The sequence below is a fragment of the Hyla sarda genome, chromosome 6, assembly GCF_029499605.1.
Source record: "Hyla sarda isolate aHylSar1 chromosome 6, aHylSar1.hap1, whole genome shotgun sequence".
Lineage (NCBI taxonomy): Eukaryota > Metazoa > Chordata > Amphibia > Anura > Hylidae > Hyla > Hyla sarda.
Genome location: NC_079194.1, coordinates 239,623,287 through 239,643,400, shown reverse-complemented (window position 1 = coordinate 239,643,400; position 20,114 = coordinate 239,623,287). Strand labels below are relative to the sequence as shown.

The following is a 20,114-nucleotide window of genomic DNA, read 5'->3' as shown; positions in this document are numbered from 1 at the left end:
GCCTAATGTGGGGGAACACTGCCAGCCTAATGTGGGGGAACACTGCCAGCCTAATGTGGGGGAACACTGCCAGTCTAATGTGGGGGAACACTTCTTGCCTAATGTGGGGAGAACTATGCTGCACCTAATGTGGGGGAAACACTGCTAGCCTAATGTGGGGGAAAAACTGCCAGCCTAATGTGGGGGAACACTGCCTGCCTAATGTGGGGAGAACTATGCAGCACCAAATGTGGGGGGAACACTGCCAACCTAATGTGGGGAGAACTATGCTGCACCTAATGTGGGGGGAACACTGCCAGCCTAATGTGGGGAGAACTATGCTGCACCTAATGTGGGGGAACACTGCCTGCCTAATGTGGGGGAACACTGCCAGTCTAATGTGGGGGAACACTTCCTGCCTAATGTGGGGAGAACTATGCTGCACCTAATGTGGGGAAAACACTGCCAGCCTAATGTGGGGGAACACTGCCTGCCTAATGTGGGGGAACACTGCCTGCCTAATGTGGGGAGAACTATGCAGCACCAAATGTGGGGGGAACACTGCCAACCTAATGTGGGGAGAACTATGCTGCACCTAATGTGGGGGGAACACTGCCAGCCTCCCATAGAAGAAAAACGCCATGTGGGTTTTAAATTTAGCTTTTTTTTTATAACAACATTTTTATAAATTTTTAAACAGGGATCAATTTATTTGTGCGGGCCGGGCACTAAAAATGTAGCCGACAACAATAAAAATGTAGTGTGTGTGTGTGTTTTTCACTTTTTTTCTTTATTTTTTAGGTAGTACTACTACTCCCAGCATGGAACACACTGTTCCATGATGGGAGTAGTAGTACCTATACTAATTGACAGATTGCCCCGGGTCCATTGCAATCCTTCTGTATAATTTATGCTGTGATTGGCTGGAACCATCTGGCCAATCACAGCTCTCTGCGGGAAATATGAATAGGTTTATATATACGTCAATGCAGGGGACCATAGAAGAGTGGCAGTCCGCATCTATACTTTATACAGGAGGATCACAGCGGGTGTCAGGAGTGACATCCGCTGTGATCTTTCTTTAACTGCAGGTACTACTACTCCCAATATGGAGCACACTCTGCTCCATGCTGGGAGCTGTAGTACCTGCATTAATAGACACAGCGCAACAGGTGTCAGAAGTAACACTCGCTGTGATCTGTCTATTAATGCAGGTACTACAGCTCCCAGCATGGAGCAGAGTGTGCTCCATGTTGGGAATAGCAGTACCTGCAGTTAAGGACAGATCACAGCAGGTGTAACTCCTGGCACCTGATGCGATTGTCCTATCTATGGCAGAGATGCGGAGCGGCTCTATACAGCGCTCGCATTACTGCACTATACTCCGGGCCGGCCAGTGATATGAATAGAACATCACTCATTCATATTTCCCTCTGAGCTGAGATTGGCTGCAACCATCCGGCCAATCCCCACTCTGGGCGGAAAATATGAATGAGTGATGTGAATTTCTATTCACATCACTGGCCGGAGTACAGTGTAGAGATGCGAGTGCTGTATAGAGCCGCTCCACATCTCTGCTATATTATGGACAATCGCATCGGTTGTCAAGACTGACACCCGGGCGATCTGTCTATTAGTACAGGAACTACTACTCCCATCATGGAACAGTCTGTAGAAGTAGTAGTACTACCTAAAAAAATTTTAAAAAAATAGACAAAAAAAAAGTGAAACACACACACTTTATTAAAAATTTCACTAAAAATCTATTAAAATGTATTTATAAAAAATAAAAATCCAAAACAATTAGAATGAATGTCCGCAGCACACGAATCTTGCTCCAAGGTAGTTTTATTCACAGGAGAATACAGCGCATGGGCTTTTGTTAAATTAATAATTTTTTTCATTCCTACTGCATCCTTTTTTTTTTGGGGTACCCAACATATTTTGAAAAAAACGCCAAAGGAGCCAAAAATTGCAATTTCCACTCAATTGCAAAAACGCTAGAAAAAAATGCCAGAAAAAACCTGTGTAGCCTCACTGTTATTTCATGCATACATCCTGAAGGTGACCAGTACTTGGTCCCCTAGTGCTGTAGTGTGGCTCTTTTGAGCCTTTTTATAGTTTTTTTTTATCTTCTGTGTCTTTTCACTGAGCTTTTGCCCTTTTGATTGTTTCATAATTGCTCACTATTTTGTGTGTGCATCATTTTAGTTTGTTGTCTTTGTTCTTGTTTTATATTGCTATGTATAGACACTTGATAGCCTCCATGTATCACGTCGCTTGGCCCCCCTCTTTTTCTTTGCATTTACAGAAAGAAAAGCCAGCTCACCGAAAGTCAAAAAGAATTGTAAAAAACCCAGAATTTGCCTCTAGTTGTTCTAAATCTTGTCTTTTTTCTTAAGTTAAGTAATTATCTTAACATATCGCTGGGCTATGCTGTCATTTCATGAAAGGTGGGGGGGGTTCAACCCCTGGGAACCCATCAACTGTGAGAATAAAAAAGAGACATATTGGTGGTGTTGTTTTGCGTCATGCTACTCCTGGTTACTGGGCTATGTGGAGAACTACAGCCAGTCCAGTTAAGGCTGGGTTCACATCACATTTTTAACAATATGGGAGCGCATACGGCTGGGTGGAGCTAAAACCTTGCGCTCCCGTATCCCTGCCATATGCTGCCCGTATGTAATTCATTTCAATGAGCCGGCCGGAGTGAAATGCTGACTCCTGTCGGCTCATTTTCGCCCCGGATGCAATTTTCCACCGGACCTCAAACTGTGGTCGACTACAGTTTTAGGTGCGGTGGGAAAACCGCATATGGGGCAAAAATCAGCCGACCGGAGTCAGCGTTTCACTCCGGTCGGCTCATTGAAATGAATAACATACGGGATACGGCAGGGATACGGGAGCGCAAGGTTTTAGATCCCCCTCAGCCGTATGCGGTCCCGTATTGGTAAAAACGTGATGTTATCCCAGCCTATCTCGAATGAGGCTACAGGTCCCTGCACACCTGAGTGGTAAGGAGCTGCTGACTGTGATCATTTGCATAATTTTTTGTTTCGAATAAACGTGATATATATCAAAATGTTGTGGTTTTTGTCATTTTGATGGTGCAAATGGAGCTGCATGGGGCACCGGTCTTGCTGTCAAAACTAAAAGAACTGCCGAGGATTCCATTTAAGCCACCAAAAAATGGAAGCGTAGCCTATCAGCTAACCTAACAGAGATGAAACCTAGAACAGGGCAGACCATCCCCTCCAATAACTCCGTGTACTAAAGCAAGCATCCTATGTAGCTCATATAGGATGACACGGAAGTTGGATGACATACAGAAGAAATTTTGCTTCAAGTCTTTGATTTATTTGTTTATTGTTTATTTCAGGAATGTAACAATGAAATGATTTAAAAGATATTTGCAGTAGATATGCAATAGTTATTTTGTGATAAAGGGGTACCCCACTGGAAAACATTATTTTTTAAATCAACTGGTGCCAGAAAGGTACAGATTTGTAATTTACTTCTATAAAAAAAATCGTAATCCTTCCAGTACTTATCAGCTGCTGTATGCTCCACAGGAAGTTCTTTTCTTTTTGAAATTTCCTTTCTGTCTGACCACAGTGCTCTCTGCTGACACCTCTGTCCATTTTAGGAACTGTCCAGAGCAGGAGCAAATCCCTATAGCAAACCTATCATGCTCTGGGCAGTTCCTAAAATAGACAGAGGTGTCAGCAGAGAGCACTGTGGTCAGACAGAAAGAAAATTCAAAAAGAAAAGAACTTCCTTAAAGGGGTACTCCGCTGCTCAGTTTTTTGGAACAAACTGTTCCGGACGCTGGAGCCGGGAGCTTGTGATGTCATAGTCTGCCCCCTCATGACGTCACGCCCCGCCCCCTCAATGCAAGTCTATAGGAGGGGGCGTGGTGGATGTCACGCCCCCTCCCATAGACTTGCATTGAGGGGGCAGGGCATGACATGAGGGGGTGGGTCTATGATGTCACAAGCTCCCGGCGCCGGCTCCAGCGTCCGGAACAGTTTGTTTCAAACGCTGAGCAGCGGAGTACCCCTTTAAGATTTTTAAATAGAAGTAATTTACAAATCTGTTTAACTTTCTGGCACCAGTTGATTAAAATATTTTTTTCCAGTGGAGTACCCCTTTAAATTGTAATGCAGGTTCTGTGAGGGTGGATCCGGATACTGGTAGCCACTTATCAGGTAACTAAATCAGTCAGAAGAGTATGATTGATAACTCACTAGGTATGCACTTCAGCTTCAGTACAGGTTTATACAAGCTCATCTGAATGGTGCAAAAGTAAGAAAAGACACTAGGGAGGTGAAGAAGCGAAGCATACCTACTAGTAGAATATCAAAAAACAAAGAGGTATAAATGAAGGTTAGATACATTGCATTACTGAGCTCTTAGGAGAAAGACAAAATGACATATTCTACTTCTGATCTAATGGGAAAGATATCAGTATAACAAGCAGCTTCTATGTCAGTAACCGTCCTTCAGACCATCCCATATTGCTTGTAAGATAGCAGCTGCAGCTTTGGCTCCTGGATCTGGGCGACTTAGAGTGGATGAACCTATGTAACTGGCCCGGCCCGCTCCAGCTGTCATGTGTTTTGTCTCTTCTGCAGCATCAGAAGCACTCTGCATAAGAGAGACACAGGATCAGATGACCAGGCAATGTACTCAGTCACCCTAAACGTATACATGTGATGAAATCTTACCTTTACTGCGCGGCCAAGAATCTCCATTGCATTAGAGTTTGGGGTGCGCAGAGACTGCAGGACAACATTGGCAGAAAACAGGGAGTCCAACTAGAAAAAGATGGCAGGCACGTTACATGATGACTCAAGGGAAGGAAAAGGTTAACCTGAATGGTACTTACCATTGTCCGGTCACCAGGCTCTGCTCCTCCATATCTTAAAGAGACAAACAGACATGTAAGTGAGAATTACACTGCGCCAAGCTTTATGGAAGTATTGAACTTCATTGTTCAGTGTTATGTGTTTACTGTTATTCAATTAACATCAAGACACTTCCGAAGGAAAAAAAATAGGAAAGTGTAAAAGAAATATGAGTGATGCCAAACGTTTATGAGACTTCGGTGGAAATTTTTTTTTTTTTAAATCAACTGGTGCCAGAAAGTTATACAGAATTGTAAATTACTTCTATTTCAAAATTGTAATCCTTCCATTACTTATCAGCTGCTGTATACTACAGAGAAAATTGAGCAGTTCTTTCCAGTCTGACAACAGTCCTCTCTGCTGACACCTCTGTCCATGTAAAGAACTGTCCAGAGGAAGAGAGGTTTTCTATGGGGGTTTGCTTCTACTCTGGACAGTTCCTGACATGGACAGAGGTGTCAGCAGACAGAACTGTTGTCAGACTGGAAAGAACTGCACAATTTTCTCTGGAGCATACAGCAGCTGAGAAGAACTGGAAGGGTAAAGATTTTGAAATAGAAGTAATTTACAAATCTGTTTTAACTTTCTGGCACCAGTTGATTTAAAAACATTTGTTTTCCACTTGTTTCCACTGGAGTTCCCCTTTAACCTATATAGCACAACATATTATACACTCTTATACATGCATTAGAGCGGATCTGTTGCCTAAATATACAGCTGCATGTAAGGGTAATAGTGTGGGGACAGGTCTTCTATTTTAATAACCAAAATGGAAGAAAAAATATTTTGCCATTAGGCAAATAGACATGATGAAATAAAAGAGACTCATAGCTATTAGTCCACTGTATGCATGAGGGGACCACCACCCCGCCTCTACCCTTTTCCCCTATACACAGTGATTGACGGTCTGCGGAGTCAGCAGTTCTTTTTCATTTCTCTTTACCTCTTCATAGCCTCTATCCCAGCCTCCATTGCTGCTGCCCATGCCTGGGGTCCAGATTGATCATGCAAAGGTTGTGCGGCGGCCATTAAGAAGAGACTATACAGCTAAAGTAAAGAATACAATAGAGTGACATAAGTACATTGCTGCCTGTAACAAACAACAAACACACAAAATTGCATCTGGGACGCTAAATTGCTTCTGCAAAAATTCTATTGCTTCCCACTTATGTGATCTGTCCAATGTATCTCTTGGCCATAGACTGAGGTTTATTAATGATCAATCCAAACCATCATCAAGGATCGGAACCAGTGTAAACTCATAGTAAGCACTATAAGACTTCATTCATAGTTGGAGGTACAGTACACAATTGCCTATTCCCTCACCGCTCCTGAAGTGCCCCCCATCTTCTCCAGTAGTATGTTTGACAATGCTGCAAGAAACCGCGATGGGTGAGAGGGAATCTGTCCGCTGCTTATCCAGTCATTGATGGCTGCAGAGATTCAAGACTTAGAAACCAATGTTCAGCAGGCTTTATAGATCACAATGTTATAACGCAGAACTCACCATTGGCTGCTCTTGCATGTGTGCTTCCACAATCCCCATCCCCAGCGGCCCGGTCCAGGTCATTTAACTCCTCCTCCAGCGAGAGAAGGGAGCTGGACACGTATCTTAGTACGCGGCTGTACACCTGCACGCTCTTAACTAACACAAGGATGGGCATGTTATAACACACTTAAAAATGTAACAGATCAGGTAGTGTAATATGCCATTTACAGTATACATGTAGTTCTTAGATATAATATTCATATTTTTTTTAGCCAATTTTAATTTTTAACTCTGTTGTTGGTAACAAGTGCAATGGTCACAATGGGGGAGATTTATCAAAACCTGTGCAGAGGAAGAGTGGTGCAGTTGCCCATAGCAACCAATCAGATTGCTTCTTTCATTTTCCACAGGCCTCTAAAGAGGCCTGTGGAAAATGAAAGAAGCAATCTGATTGGTTGCTATGGGCAACTGCACCACTCTTCCTCTGCACAGGTTTTGATAAATCTCCCCCGATATTCCTACCACACTTCTTTTTAATCCTAGGAAAATACATGGAGCACCCATGGCAGGTGAATTGTTGTCTTACATGGCAACCATTCAAAAAAATTGGTGTCCATAAAGCTGCAGTGGGGTCCTGAGCAGGGAACCCCTAGAAAACATGTATGTGCTAAAAGGGATATGGAGAGGTGTTGTTTAGGGGTGATGTCTTCTGAGACTTTTATACTGAAAGGTTACTAATATCAGATTAATGGGGTCTGGCTCCTGGCATCAGCTGCTGTATGTTCCAGAGGAAGTTCTTTTCTTTTTGAAATTCCTTTCTCTCTGACCACAGTGCTCTCTGCTGACACCTCTGTCCATTTCAGGAACTGTCCAGAGTAGGATCAAATCCCCATAGCAAACCTATCCTGCTCTGGACAGTTCCTGACATGAACAGAGGTGTCAGCAGAGAGCACTGTGGTCAGACCGAAAGGAAATTCAAAAAGAAAAGAACTTCCTGTGCAGGATATAACAGCTGATGAGTACTAGATGGATTAAAATGTTTAAATAGAAGTCATTTACAGATCTGTTTAACTTTCTGGCACCAGTTGATTTAAAAAGAAAAAAAAAAAAAAGTTTTCCAGGGGAGTACCCCTTTAAGTCCAAGCTGCAGACAGCTGCAATTCTAGACACAACCACTACAAAATGTATGGCGATATGCCTGATTAACAATGAAGTGGCTACTAAAAAGCCACAGTACATTCATCAAGCTTATAAGTGAAGATGTCAGGAGTTAGATCCCACTCATCTGATATTGATGGCCTATCCTAACAATTGGGGATTGTCTAGAATTTTCTGTGCATGGGTCTAAAAAAAAAAAAAAAAGTTGTACTTACTAGGGATCGACCGATATAGATTTTTTAGAGCCGATACCAATACCGATAACCTGTGAACTTTCAGGTCGATAGCCAATAACTTATACCGATATTCCGTGCATTTTAATTCCCCCCCAAATAACCTTTGTAAAATGATAAACTGTTTCTGGCCCCGCAGAAGCCGCTGCAGATCAATGATTTAAAGCAGGTGCACTTCACCGGCTTTTGCGGGGCCAGAGACCGCCGCCGCCCGCTTCTTTCCCCCTGCCTGTCCTGGGGTCCTGATTCCAACCGCTGCCCGATTGCCTCCCCCATCCCCGGTTTTATAACTACCTGTTCCCGGGGTCTGCGCTACTTCTGGCTCTGGCGGCATCCTGAGCTGTCACTGTGCACCGGGCCACTGACTGTGACATCGTGTTGAGGACGTCACTCGTCATTGCGCAGCGCACAGCAACAGCGCAGGACGCCGCAGGAGCCAGAAGTAGCGCGGACCCCGGGAACAGGTAATTATAAAACCGGGGATGGGGGAGGCAATTGGGCAGGGGCGGCGTTCTCTGGCCAGAGGATAGGCAGGGGGAGGCAATCAGGCAGCGGCGGTGGTTGGACTCAGGACAGGCAGGGGGAGAGAAGCGGGCGGCGATCTCTGGTCCCGCAAAAGCCGCTGCAGTTCATTGATTTAAAGCACCCACATTATCGGAATTATTGGCAAGCTAATTGCAGATACCAATAACTTAGAAAATCGTGAACATCGGCCAATAATATTGGCCAAACCGATAATCGGTCGATCCCTAGTACTTACCTGCCCTAATCCTCTGCTGTAACCGTCTCAATGGTGTCTTGTCCCTAGTTAGCAATACTTGCTGCTTTTATCTCCCAGGAAGTGCTGCTCAGCCAAATACTGACTTATATTCCAAATACTGAACATATATTTTCTGCAGGTTGAGAGAAAAGAAGGGAGCCCTGCTCAGCTGCAGCCAGGCACAGTTGAAACAGTCACAGTAGGAGATCAGGGCAGGTGAGTACAACTGTTTTTTTATGCAAACCAGAGCTAGTACGCAAAACTGTTGTGGTGTTGCAAACCTCTTTAGGGTATATTCACATGTACTTTATACGCTGCAGATTTCATGCTGCAATGTAAATCTATAACATAAAATCCAAAGCATATACAGTATGCGTAAACATGCCCTAACAAAGAACTATCTAGGTCAGTGTTTCCCAACCAGGGTACCTCCAGCTGTTGCAAAACTACAACTCCCAGCATGCCCGGACAGCCTTTGGCTGTCCGGGCATGCTGGGAGTTGTAGTTTTGCAACATCTGGAGGCTCACTGGTTGGGAAACACTGATCTAGGTACTACTGCTACTGTATGGGGACAGTAAGCTTTGTGTGTTTGACAAGAGCACAAGAATATATCTCGCATTCAGTCTATATACTGCCCATAGACAACTGTAAAATAACATCAGAAACCCAGCGCATACATTATGATTATTGATACAAGTTCACTGTACTCACCATCAGGATGAGACTCCTTTGGCGGTGGGCTTTCAGGAGCACATGGGAAGGTGCGTGTCCGACCTGTTACCGGAACATGTGGCACTCGAGGCCAAGAAGGGGCTGATGTGTCCTTGTCTGTGACAAACATGTAACATCTATTAGAAAAAGACAGATACATAAAGCCCAAATATGTGGCTTCATACAGTAAGATCAGAGTAAACATATCATTACCAAAGAGTTGCAGGATTTCGGATGATATCTTCATGAGGGTGAGGGAGACGCCACTCATCTCTAGAGCGGTCATGAAGGATCCAGTCATTGCTCTCTCTATGTGTAGACCCCGACCCTCTTTAACATGTTAAGACAAGTGTTAGTGTTAATTTAAAGGGGTTATCCATGAAAAAACTTTGTTTTTATATATCAACTGGCTCCAGAAAGTTAAACAGATTTGTAAATTACTTCTATTGAAAAATCTTAATCCTTTCAGTACTTATGAGCTGCTGAAGTTGAGTTGTTCATTTCTGTCTAAGTGCTCTCTGATGACACCTGTCTTGGGAACTGTCCAGAGTAGAAGCAAATCCCCATAGCAAACCTCTTCTACTCTGTGCAGTTCCTGAGACAAACAAACAGAGATGTCAGCAGAGAGCACTGTTGCCAGACAGAAAAGAACAACTCAACTTCAGCATCTGATAAATATGAACGATTAAGATTTTATAATAGAAGTTACAAATCTTTAAAAAATGGTGCAGCTCACAATTACGCACTGACCAAGGTAGATTGGGCAATACACCTATACCCTAGGTGTGTAGAATTTAGAAAATGGAGAAAAGGAGGAGCCCACACCTCAAGGACAATGGTATTTTATATAGTTGAAATAGATTTGGCTGAGACCGTGCTTCAATTATAAAGAATAATAACATTTATTAAAATGTCAAATACACGTAAATACGCATTTCAGGGTACTCAAGAGTTTGTTCGACCCCTTCCTCAGTAGCTTCACAGCTACTGAGGAGGGGGTCGAACAAAAACTGTCTTGAGTACCCTGAAACGCGTCTAGCCCAGTGCCAAAAGACGCAGTGTGACTCCACTACAGACTTTTATGCCACTTGAGCCCCAGTATCACTACACTGGGACCTGCTAACCAGTTTTGGCATTACCATCTACAAACAAAATTTACATACTGCATTCAAATCCACCTGCCGAGTCTCCCGCTGCTCCTGGACTCCGTGTTTGCTCCTACTGCAGAATCTGACATCATACGCCTCTTCCACGAGGGAATACCACCAGTCAGTCTGCATGGACCCTTGGAGCAACTGCACGGCGAACACTGGGTCCAGCGCTGTCTGGACCAGCCAATCGCAGCGCATGCCAGCACACACAGGTCAGAGAATCCACCCGTACACCAAGCGAGAGGAGACGACAAAACCCAACTGGTAATATAAATTTATTTTCCCACATCAGTGGCTTATACATCTGAATCTGGACATTTCCATTTAATATCTGCAATATAATTTATTGTTGGACTCAAAACCAGCACTTTTTCCGGACTATCAGAATATCAGCATTGCCGGAGTATCGGTCACTATTATTGAATAATTTCTTATGAATTGCCATTTGAATTTGATATTATTAATGTAATTATTCCTTCCACAAGGGCCCTGTGGGGGAATTTACGTGTATTTGACATTTTAATAAATTCTATTTTTCTCTATAATTGAAGCACGGTCTCAGACAAATCTATTTCAACTATAAAAAATACCATTGTCCTTGAGGTGTGGGCTTCTCCTTTTCTCCATTTTCTAATTTACAAATCTGTTTAACTTTCTGGAGCCAGTTGATATATATATAAAAAAAAAGTTTTTTCCTGGAATACCCCTTTAAGAATGTACCAAAAGAATGGTTCATGTATTCTTCTACTCACCTAGAAACCTCACAGCCGAGCTGGCTACTATCTGTAGCTCCAGACAGGATAGACCTCCCAGATTATTCACAATTAATATAATGGAGTCTCCTGAAGAAACAGTAATCCATAAAGATGACTAAAACTGGAACCACACAAAGGAGAAAGATGACAAAGGAGAATTTACCAGCATAGTATCCATTTATAGAGGGGTTACAAAACATACAGTTACAGTTTATCACTATGATTGTGTGGTTTACTGGGCTCCTATAATACATTGAGCATGCTGACTGCAACAATGGATCATTATACAGACAACCAGGCCAAGGAAAGCTCAGAATCGGTGCAAGATAATCCTGAATGCTCTTGATGTCTAGAGGTGGACATACAGTATGTCACATAAGTGAGTGCATCCCTCACATTTCTGTAAATATTTTATTATTTCTTTTCATGTGACAACACTAAAGAAATGACCCTCTGCCACAATGTAAAGACCTGATGAAGCAGATAATCTGTGAAACGCGTTGCATGATGGGTGATTAAAGTTGATTCTACCTTCCGAGTGTGTCCAGCGCCTCCTGATGTCCGCCACCTCCTTGGAGGCTCCCTGTTTATTTGTACAATGTAAAGGTGTCTTCAAACCATATTTTCTAAACTAACTCAGATTATATTCCCTAACTACTCCTAACACCCCTCCTGCCCTTAATTTTTTTTCGAGCTTTAGAAAGCTGTGTATCATATCTTTCCCCTTGTTCACACCATGTGAGCTCCCGGCAGGAGAAAGTGGGCATTTCCCAGCAGGCGTGAGAGCTGTGCCTCGCCATGCCCTGCACGCACTTCCTGAGTTTGGTTTCCTGCCAGGTCAGGAAGAAACCAAGCTAACTGTTTGACTTGTGAGGGAACAGAACAGAGCCACCTAGTGGCCATTTTTTCAATCACATTAAAAACATGTAAAGGTTGAGAATTTTAACAGCAAGTAAATGGCAAAGTGTCTTATGATTACATAAGGAACAATATATTAAAAGTTTAGTTTGGTGACAGGTACTCTTAAACCCCTTAAAGGGGTATTCCAGGATTTTTTTTTATTTGACTATGCTACAGGGGCTGTAAAGTTACATAGTTACATAGTTAGTACGATCGAAAAAAGACATACGTCCATCAAGTTCAACCAGGGAATTGAAGGGTAGGGGTGTGGTGGGATATTGGGGGAAGGGATGGGATTTTATATTTCTGCATAAGCATTAATGTTATTTTGTTAGTTAGTGTAGTTCATAATATAGTGTCTGTACCTGTGTGTGAAGGTTTTCTCCCAATTCTTTTGTGATTTTCACCCCAATATTTCTTTTTAACTGCATACAAAATGACTGTTGTCTCAGATTTTTCCCAGGTTGCAATGTGGCCGAGACCTGACTCACTAGTCAGCTGATGACAGGGAACCTGTCTGCTTCAATGGGTGGAGGGATCGCTTGGTGGGAGAGAGATCAATCTGCAACTAATGCAACAGCTGTAGGCACCCTGATTGAAAACCACAGGTCTTTTGAATGGATGCAGCTCATTTATGTTTCAATGGGTGGGGTGGCTGATGTGTGGGAGGGAGGAAAATGGAATTATGGGATTTGTAGGCAAAAGAAGAAAACAAACAGGAAATACCAGTTCACAAAAAGCTAGCCACAGTGTTATGGTAATCTCACAACATAGCCATTTACCCCAAGACAAGTGCAGATCCTTCCTAAGCATGTCCATTACTGTCTGCCAGGTACGTACTAAAATCACCTTATGCTGGATAACACCTTTAATGACGCAGACTATTTTGACCTTAAAGAGTACCTGGCTGTAAATCCTCCCAGTTCACTTCTCCCATAAAAAAAAAAAAAAAAAAAAAAAAAAACACCACCTGGCTTTATTTTTATTATTTGTTAGTTTTCTAACTTGATATTGTGCTGAAGATTCTGCTCAGTCTCAGTCAGCTCCATGGACTGGAAAGTGGTGTTTCCCAGCAGGCGTGACATCATTTGAAGCCCTGCAGGGAATAACTTCCTACCTTAATCTGAACACACAGCTTACAGCAGTTCAGTGTGTGATGAGCTGTGATTGGCTGAGAACGCTGAGAAATCAGTTCTGTCTCACTGTAAGTGCTAATAACTTTGGGATGCTTTAACCTGTCCAAGTGATTCTGAGACAGTTTTTTCGTGACACATTGCATTTATGTTAGTGATACATTTTTGTTAATACCTACAGCTATAATTTGTGAAAAACTCCCAAATTCTCTGCTTTTTATAAAGATAATCATTCCACATAAATTAGCTAATCCTTCATATTTACAATCTGTGTACTTAATGTTGGCATTATTTGGTGAATGTCCTTCTACTGTTAAGGATGTCAGAGGGCTCAGAAGCATTGCAGCAAAATTTTAATGTTAATTTCCAAAAGCAAATTTATAAAGGATCAGTTCATATTTAAAGTGGATTTAAGAGGCCTGGTTGCTAGAAACAACTCCTATCACCCCATCACAAAACTCACAACAGGATTTAGAAACGTTGTTAACCCTTTAGGTGGTTCACAGGAATTAAGGCAAAGTTGAGGTGAAATTGGAAAACTTCAACCATCTTGCAAATTTTTTATTTTAATATATATATTTGTTTTGCTACACAGCAAGTATTAATGGTAAACCGCAACTGAATATTTATTAGCCCCCAGTCTGCAGTTTCTAGAAATATCCCATGTGTGTCCCTAGTGCGCTGCCTGACTCACACACATGGATTTTGGGGCCTTTTTTCTATTAGGGTGTTTTTCAAGTACTGATACTATTATAGGGTACATATGACTTTGTGGTCACTGTTTTTGATGTATTTTTTATGGTTGTTCACTGAGTGATATAAATGATGTTATCTTTATTCTGCAAGTTGGTATGATTGTGGCAATAAATGATATAGTTTTTTTCTTTTCTTCTTCCTTTGCCCAACAAAATCATTTAAAAAAAAAAAAAAATACTTTTGTGTTGCCGATCAGAAAATTATTACTTGTGTAACTGTTTTTTATTTTAAACAGAATCGGGGGGAGGCAGTTACAGATGTGTATGTGAACGCCTCTTTGCAAGTCAGTTAGATGTGATGAGAATACAGAAGATGCCATTATCGGTGAGTGTCAAAAAAATGGACCTCATGTCCAGGATGAGCAAAAAGGATTGATGTATATATTAAAACATAACGTTTAATTCCATCTAATAAAATAATCAACATATCAAATTCTATGGTCAGTAGAAAATGAACTAGGCTGCTCTGGGTTTTGCAGGGCCCAGCCAGCCCAGGGCTGCCACCCACTTGGGGTTATATATAGTAAAAACCACAGCAAGTAGGACCATGATGCAAATGCCAACGCGTTTCTGCCAGTTTGTATTCACTGGCGTCCTCAGGGCATCAAAAAATTATCCAACACAATTGACCATTGGTTAAGAATATATAAAAGTCACTATAATTCAAAACGTCAACATTTATGCCAGCAGTTGTGGCTTAGTCATGTATACTGTGACAATCAATTCAATTAGACCAAAGACTCTGCAAGAAAATATATATAAAATATATGCTTTCCCTAGTTTGCTCCTGCAAGGGAGACAGCATGCCAAGTTCCTGCAAAGAAAATAGGGGGATGAGGGGAGAAGTCTATCCCTGATGCCTGTATCGGCATCTCTCACCTAGTGCGGTGAGTTGGCGTCACCACACTAGGTGAGAGATGCCGATACAGGCGTCCTGCTGACTAGCAGGACAGCGTCGTATGCTGCTGTGACACTTCAAAACCGGAGAAGACCGGAACAGAGACCATTAATAGGGATAGACTTCTCCCCTCATCCCCCTATTTTCTTTGCAGGAACTTGGCATGCTGTCTCCCTTGCAGGAGCAAACTAGGGAAAGCATATATTTTATATATATTTTCTTGCAGAGTCTTTGGTCTAATTGAATTGATTGTCACAGTATACATGACTAAGCCACAACTGCTGGCATAAATGTTGACGTTTTGAATTATAGTGACTTTTATATATTCTTAACCAATGGTCAATTGTGTTGGATAATTTTTTGATGCCCTGAGGACGCAAGTGAATACAAACTGGCAGAAACGCGTTGGCATTTGCATCATAGTCCTACTTGCTGTGGTTTTTACTATATATAACCCCAAGTGGGTGGCAGCCCTGGGCTGGCTGGGCCCTGCAGAACCCAGAGCTGCCTAGTTCGTTTTCTACTGATCATAGAATTTGATATGTTGATTATTTTATTAGATGGAATTAAACGTTATGTTTTAATATATACATCAATCCTTTTTGCTCATCCCGGACATGAGGTCCATATTTTTATATAATTTTTTAGGCTGGATGTTGAATACATCGGGATCTGCGTGAGCCCCTAATAACTTTTCACGTCTTGATTTTTCTAATTATCGGTGAGTGCCCTCCTATTCACTCTTCTACTTACACATTTTAAAGAGGTTTGCAGATATAGAAGTTATGCTCACCTGACTGTACGTCCACTCTTGACTTGTTGGCTGGATCATTCATGTGATCAATCATGATCTTTACAACTTCATCACAAGACATCATCTATTTTGGTAAAATGAATCAAAGAGATGAGTGACATCCTGCCTACAAACTACTAAAATCCAGAACCATATGGAGAGAGAAAATATCATGTTGGGCAGAGAAGACTGCAGCCCTGAGTTCATCCGCAGCCACTGTACCTGTCTACTTGACGGTCCACCTAAATGGATAGACCCCCCCAACTGGGCAACATTCCCTACACTGAGAGAGGGCTGGACCTAAGTAAGTAGTCAAACAAAAAAGAAGGGTCACATGTCGGGGACAAAGTCAGGATACATCCGGGAACAGGCCAGGGTAAAAACTCAGGAAGGCAACAAGGTATGTAAAATCAGATCCACATGCATGCTAAGGTCAAAAGCACAACTAAGTACAGGAAGACAAGCAAAAGAATAGTCGGGTATAGTAGAGGCCAGACTCACAGAAGCAAAGCAAGGAAATAAACACTGGTGGGTCTAAAAGCTACAATTACGAGCTGGCGTTAATGCAGGAATTTAAATATCTTGCCTATGGGAGGTGTGAATGCTGGGGCCAATACTGATTTTCTCAGCACAGCCACTAGCTAATAGGCCTTTTTTGGAAGCGTTGTCATCTGGCGAATTGCCCCGTGACTTACACAGTCATTGCCACAGCTACCTGCAATGCCACCTAGTGCTGGAGAAGGAAGCAAAAAAAGCACTGGATCCCAGAGGGGTGATTTTGTTACAGTAAGAATTGTGAATCAAGTAAAAGGGATCCTTTTTTACCCTAATGTCTGCTGTCAAGTGGAATTTGGGACACCCACATACATGTTAGATGGTCAGTGTCACCAAAAATGGACACATTTGGCTGACACTCACCTAATGTGTATGACCACCCATTGTAAAGTATCAGGACAAGGCCAAGAGCTTTGTGCTGATTTATTTAGCTGCACAAGACTGAATACAAGCGAAGGAAACTGTCAGCTGTAGGAAGAATAATCTGTGTACAGATTTTAGTTTTCTGATGTAAATAAGAATGTTTCTATACACTGACAGCAAACAGCGATCATGTATTAAAAGTAAAAGTTGTCATTGACACAACACTAAGGCTAAAAATGTATCAGCTTTATACCTTGTATCTTTGTACTCCGGCTTCTCCGTGTATACCTGAGGAAAAGGTGAACGGCACAGGGTCAAAAGTAAAAAGTTATTTCTATTTACATATAGGGGGAGATTTATCAAAACCTGTCCAGAGGAATAGTTGCTGAGTTACCCATAGCAACCAATCAGATCGCTTCTTTCATTTTTAACAAGGCCTCTGCAAAATGAAAGAAGCGCTCTGATTGGTTGCTATGGGCAACTGGGCAACTTTTCCTCTGGACAGGTTTTGATAAATTTCCCCCATAGTATGTAGGTGTGCAAGTATACCTATACACAGCACATACAGAACTGTGCAGTACCGCCATTGGTCTTATCAGTCTTCTTACCTAGTCCCAGTTCAATCTCATCAGAGCCAAGCTTAAAAGTTGGTCCAGAGCCGGGCACACTGCATGGTGAAAGACTGACTCCCAGTGTACCTAAAAAATATGAAAGATGAATCTACACCTCAGTTATATCATGCTATCAACATCACAAGGGAAAAAGTGGCCACGGTTCCCAAAAGCTGTTCCATATGAGCATATCAGTAACATAAGTCATATGATTTATTGGATGCCTTGTTATGAATTTTGCGTTGGGGCTCTAGAGCTTTATATTATACCTGTGGGACCTAACAGAGGTTCTTAGAGAATGGTAGAAACTACAGGGATTTGGAGACAGTAAGCCAAACTTTTACACCTTCATAAACAGCTTGTGTATAATCAATAACACATTTACTGTAGTAAAATGGTAATATCAGGCCTTACGTTTATAAATAGTTGCCTTAGAATAGAATACACTATGGGGGAGATTTATCAAAACTTGTCTAGAAAAAAAGTTGCCCAGTTGTCCATAGCAACCAATCAGCTCGCTTCTTTCATTTTTAGGGTACGTTCAGACGAGTGGATTTTTTCAGCGGATTTTGCTGCGGATCCGCCACTGAAGGACCCTCTGTATTCTGCCTTTACATGTGCCTATGCCGAGCGGCAATATGCTGCTACGAGCAGACACACTGAAGCGATGTTGTGAGTCGCTGTGCGCATGCTCAGTATACTCGCACATCGTAGCAGCTCATTGAGCAGGGGGAGCGTCCGCAATGTGTGCGAGTACACTGCGCATAGGCGGCGACTCGCACATCGTTTCAGTGTGTCTGCACGTATCGGCGTATTGCCGCTCCGAGCAGGCACATGTAAAGGCAGAATACAGAAGGTCCTTCAGCGGCGGATCTGACAGAAGGTCCTTCAGCGGCGGATCTGCAGCATAAAATACGCTTCAAATCCCCTCGTGTGAACATACCCTTAACACGGCCTCTGTAACATGAAAGAAGTGATCTGATTGGTTGCTATGAGCAACTTTTCCTTTGCACAGGTTTTGATAAATCTCCCCCTATATACGTATCTGATTAAAGTTTCTGAACATTTCCATGACAGAGAATGCAACAAGCTACGGATGTAATCAATTCGTTTATCTATTTATTTTGATGCCAGAATTAGAGTCAGTACATTTCTACCAACTATGACCCCATTCAGAACTAACACCAACATGGTCTTTTCTTTTTAATGGTATGGTAGAAAAAGAATACCAATTCCTGCTGCAGCGGTTTTGATGAATGAAGCAATTTCTTGCAAACTCTTTCCTTCTTCTGCTAGAGCTCCAGCAATCTACAAGGAGTGAAGTGAAGGATAAAGTCACATAAGTTCTACCTATTCATTTCATTGAAGGAATTGGAGGATCAAATAAATAATTCATATGATCTATCACTGCAGAGTTCCTGGTAGTTACGCCCCCTCCCATAGACTTACATTGATGGGGCAGGCGTTACGTCATGAGGGGGCGGGGCTGTGACATCATGAGCTCCCGGCGCCGGCTCCAGTGTTCCGAACAGGAGCTTGTGATGTCACAGCCCCGCCCCCTCATGACATCACACCCCGCCCCCTCAATGTAAGTCTATGGGGGGGGGGGGGCGTGACAGCCGTCACGCCCCCTCCCATAGACTTACATTGATGGGGCAGGCGTTACGTCATGAGGGGGCGGGGCTGTGACATCATGAGCTCCCGGCGCCGGCTCCAGTGTTCCGAACAAGAGCTTGTGATGTCACAGCCCCGCCCCCTCATGACGTCACACCCCGCCCCCTCAATGTAAGTCTATGGGGGGGGCGTGACAGCCGTCACGCCCCCTCCCATAGACTTACATTGAGGGGGCAGGCTTTACGTCATGAGGGGGTGGGGCTGTGACGTCACAAGCTCCCGGCACTGGCTCCAGCATTCGGAACAGTTTGTTACAGACGCTGAGCAGCGAAGTACCCCTTTAAGCCCTGGGGGATTTCATCAGAGTAGCTAAAGGTGATGGACAAATGCTTTATAATTTATGCAACAAAATAAAGCCCAGACTAAATATATTTCCAGTAGAAGGAATTCTCTCTTGTTGATGCTTCCAAGAATTATATCAGAATTCCCCATTGTCTGGGAAGAATGTTTATTCATGTGTAAGGAGATATATCATGCAGAAAAACTTCTCTCATATCCAAAGAATAGGGATAAGTTTTAGAACACAGGGATCCAACCACTGGAACCCCCCAAGATGCCACAGCCCCGTCTCACCCTGGGAATGGAGCGTGTTGACCCAAGCATGAACCGTGGCCGACATGCCCCCTCCATGTATCTATGGGAGAGCCGGAGATAGCTCGACACGACCCCTTCCCAGAGAGAGCCGGGGTCCCGTGTAGGAGATCCCGGAGGGTCCCAGTGGTCAGACCCCCCCCTGCATGTTATATCTCCTTTAAGCAAAGGGACAAGTTCCTTTCACAATGAAAGTGCATTTTGCAGAGGCCTTGTTAAAAATTAACCCCTTCAGGACCAAGCCCATTTTGGCCTTAAGGACCAGAGCGTTTTTTGCACATCTGACCACTGTCACTTTAAACATTAAAACCTCTGGAATGCTTTTAGTTATCATTCTGATTCCGAGTTTGTTTTTTCGTGACATATTCTACTTTAACGTAGTGGTAACATTTTTTGGTAACTTGCATCCTTTCCTTGTGAAAAATCCTAAAATTTGATGAAAAATTTGAAAATTTTGCATTTTTCTAACTTTGAAGCTCTCTGCTTGTAAGGAAAATGTATATTACAAATTAAAAAAAAATTTATTCACATATACAATATGTCTACTTTATGTTTGCATCATAAAAGTGACGAGTTTTTACTTTTGGAAGACACCAGAGGGCTTCAAAGTTCAGCAGCAATTTTCCAATTTTTCACAAAATTTTCAAACTCACTATTTTTCAGGGACCAGTTCAGGTTTGAAGTGGATTTGAAGGGT

General features: G+C 42.7%; 1 protein-coding gene and 1 long non-coding RNA gene across 10 annotated transcripts in view; one reads left to right on the top strand and one right to left on the bottom strand.

The window, feature by feature from the left end:
• Positions 1-4,020: 4,020 nt before the first annotated feature.
• TKFC (triokinase and FMN cyclase) overlaps positions 4,021-20,114 on the bottom strand; it is a 58,071-nt gene continuing 41,977 nt past the window's right edge. For all 9 annotated transcript variants that reach the window (XM_056526761.1, XM_056526755.1, XM_056526759.1 and 6 more), the window contains 13 exons: positions 18,382-18,460; positions 17,150-17,239; positions 16,795-16,829; positions 15,624-15,708; positions 11,142-11,231; positions 9,452-9,568; positions 9,239-9,355; positions 6,394-6,531; positions 6,213-6,319; positions 5,830-5,933; positions 4,868-4,901; positions 4,707-4,796; positions 4,021-4,626 (listed from right to left, as the gene is read on the bottom strand). In XM_056526761.1, the coding sequence (XP_056382736.1) occupies positions 4,468-4,626; positions 4,707-4,796; positions 4,868-4,901; positions 5,830-5,933; positions 6,213-6,319; positions 6,394-6,531; positions 9,239-9,355; positions 9,452-9,568; positions 11,142-11,231; positions 15,624-15,708; positions 16,795-16,829; positions 17,150-17,239; positions 18,382-18,460 (1,245 nt within the window). In that variant the 3' untranslated portion in view covers positions 4,021-4,467. The remainder of the gene's footprint in view (positions 4,627-4,706; positions 4,797-4,867; positions 4,902-5,829; positions 5,934-6,212; positions 6,320-6,393; positions 6,532-9,238; positions 9,356-9,451; positions 9,569-11,141; positions 11,232-15,623; positions 15,709-16,794; positions 16,830-17,149; positions 17,240-18,381; positions 18,461-20,114) is intronic.
• Positions 4,800-12,950, top strand: LOC130276839 (uncharacterized). Its single transcript, XR_008845260.1, has 3 exons — positions 4,800-4,922; positions 8,605-8,742; positions 11,588-12,950. It is a non-coding gene; the product is annotated as an uncharacterized LOC130276839 (long non-coding RNA).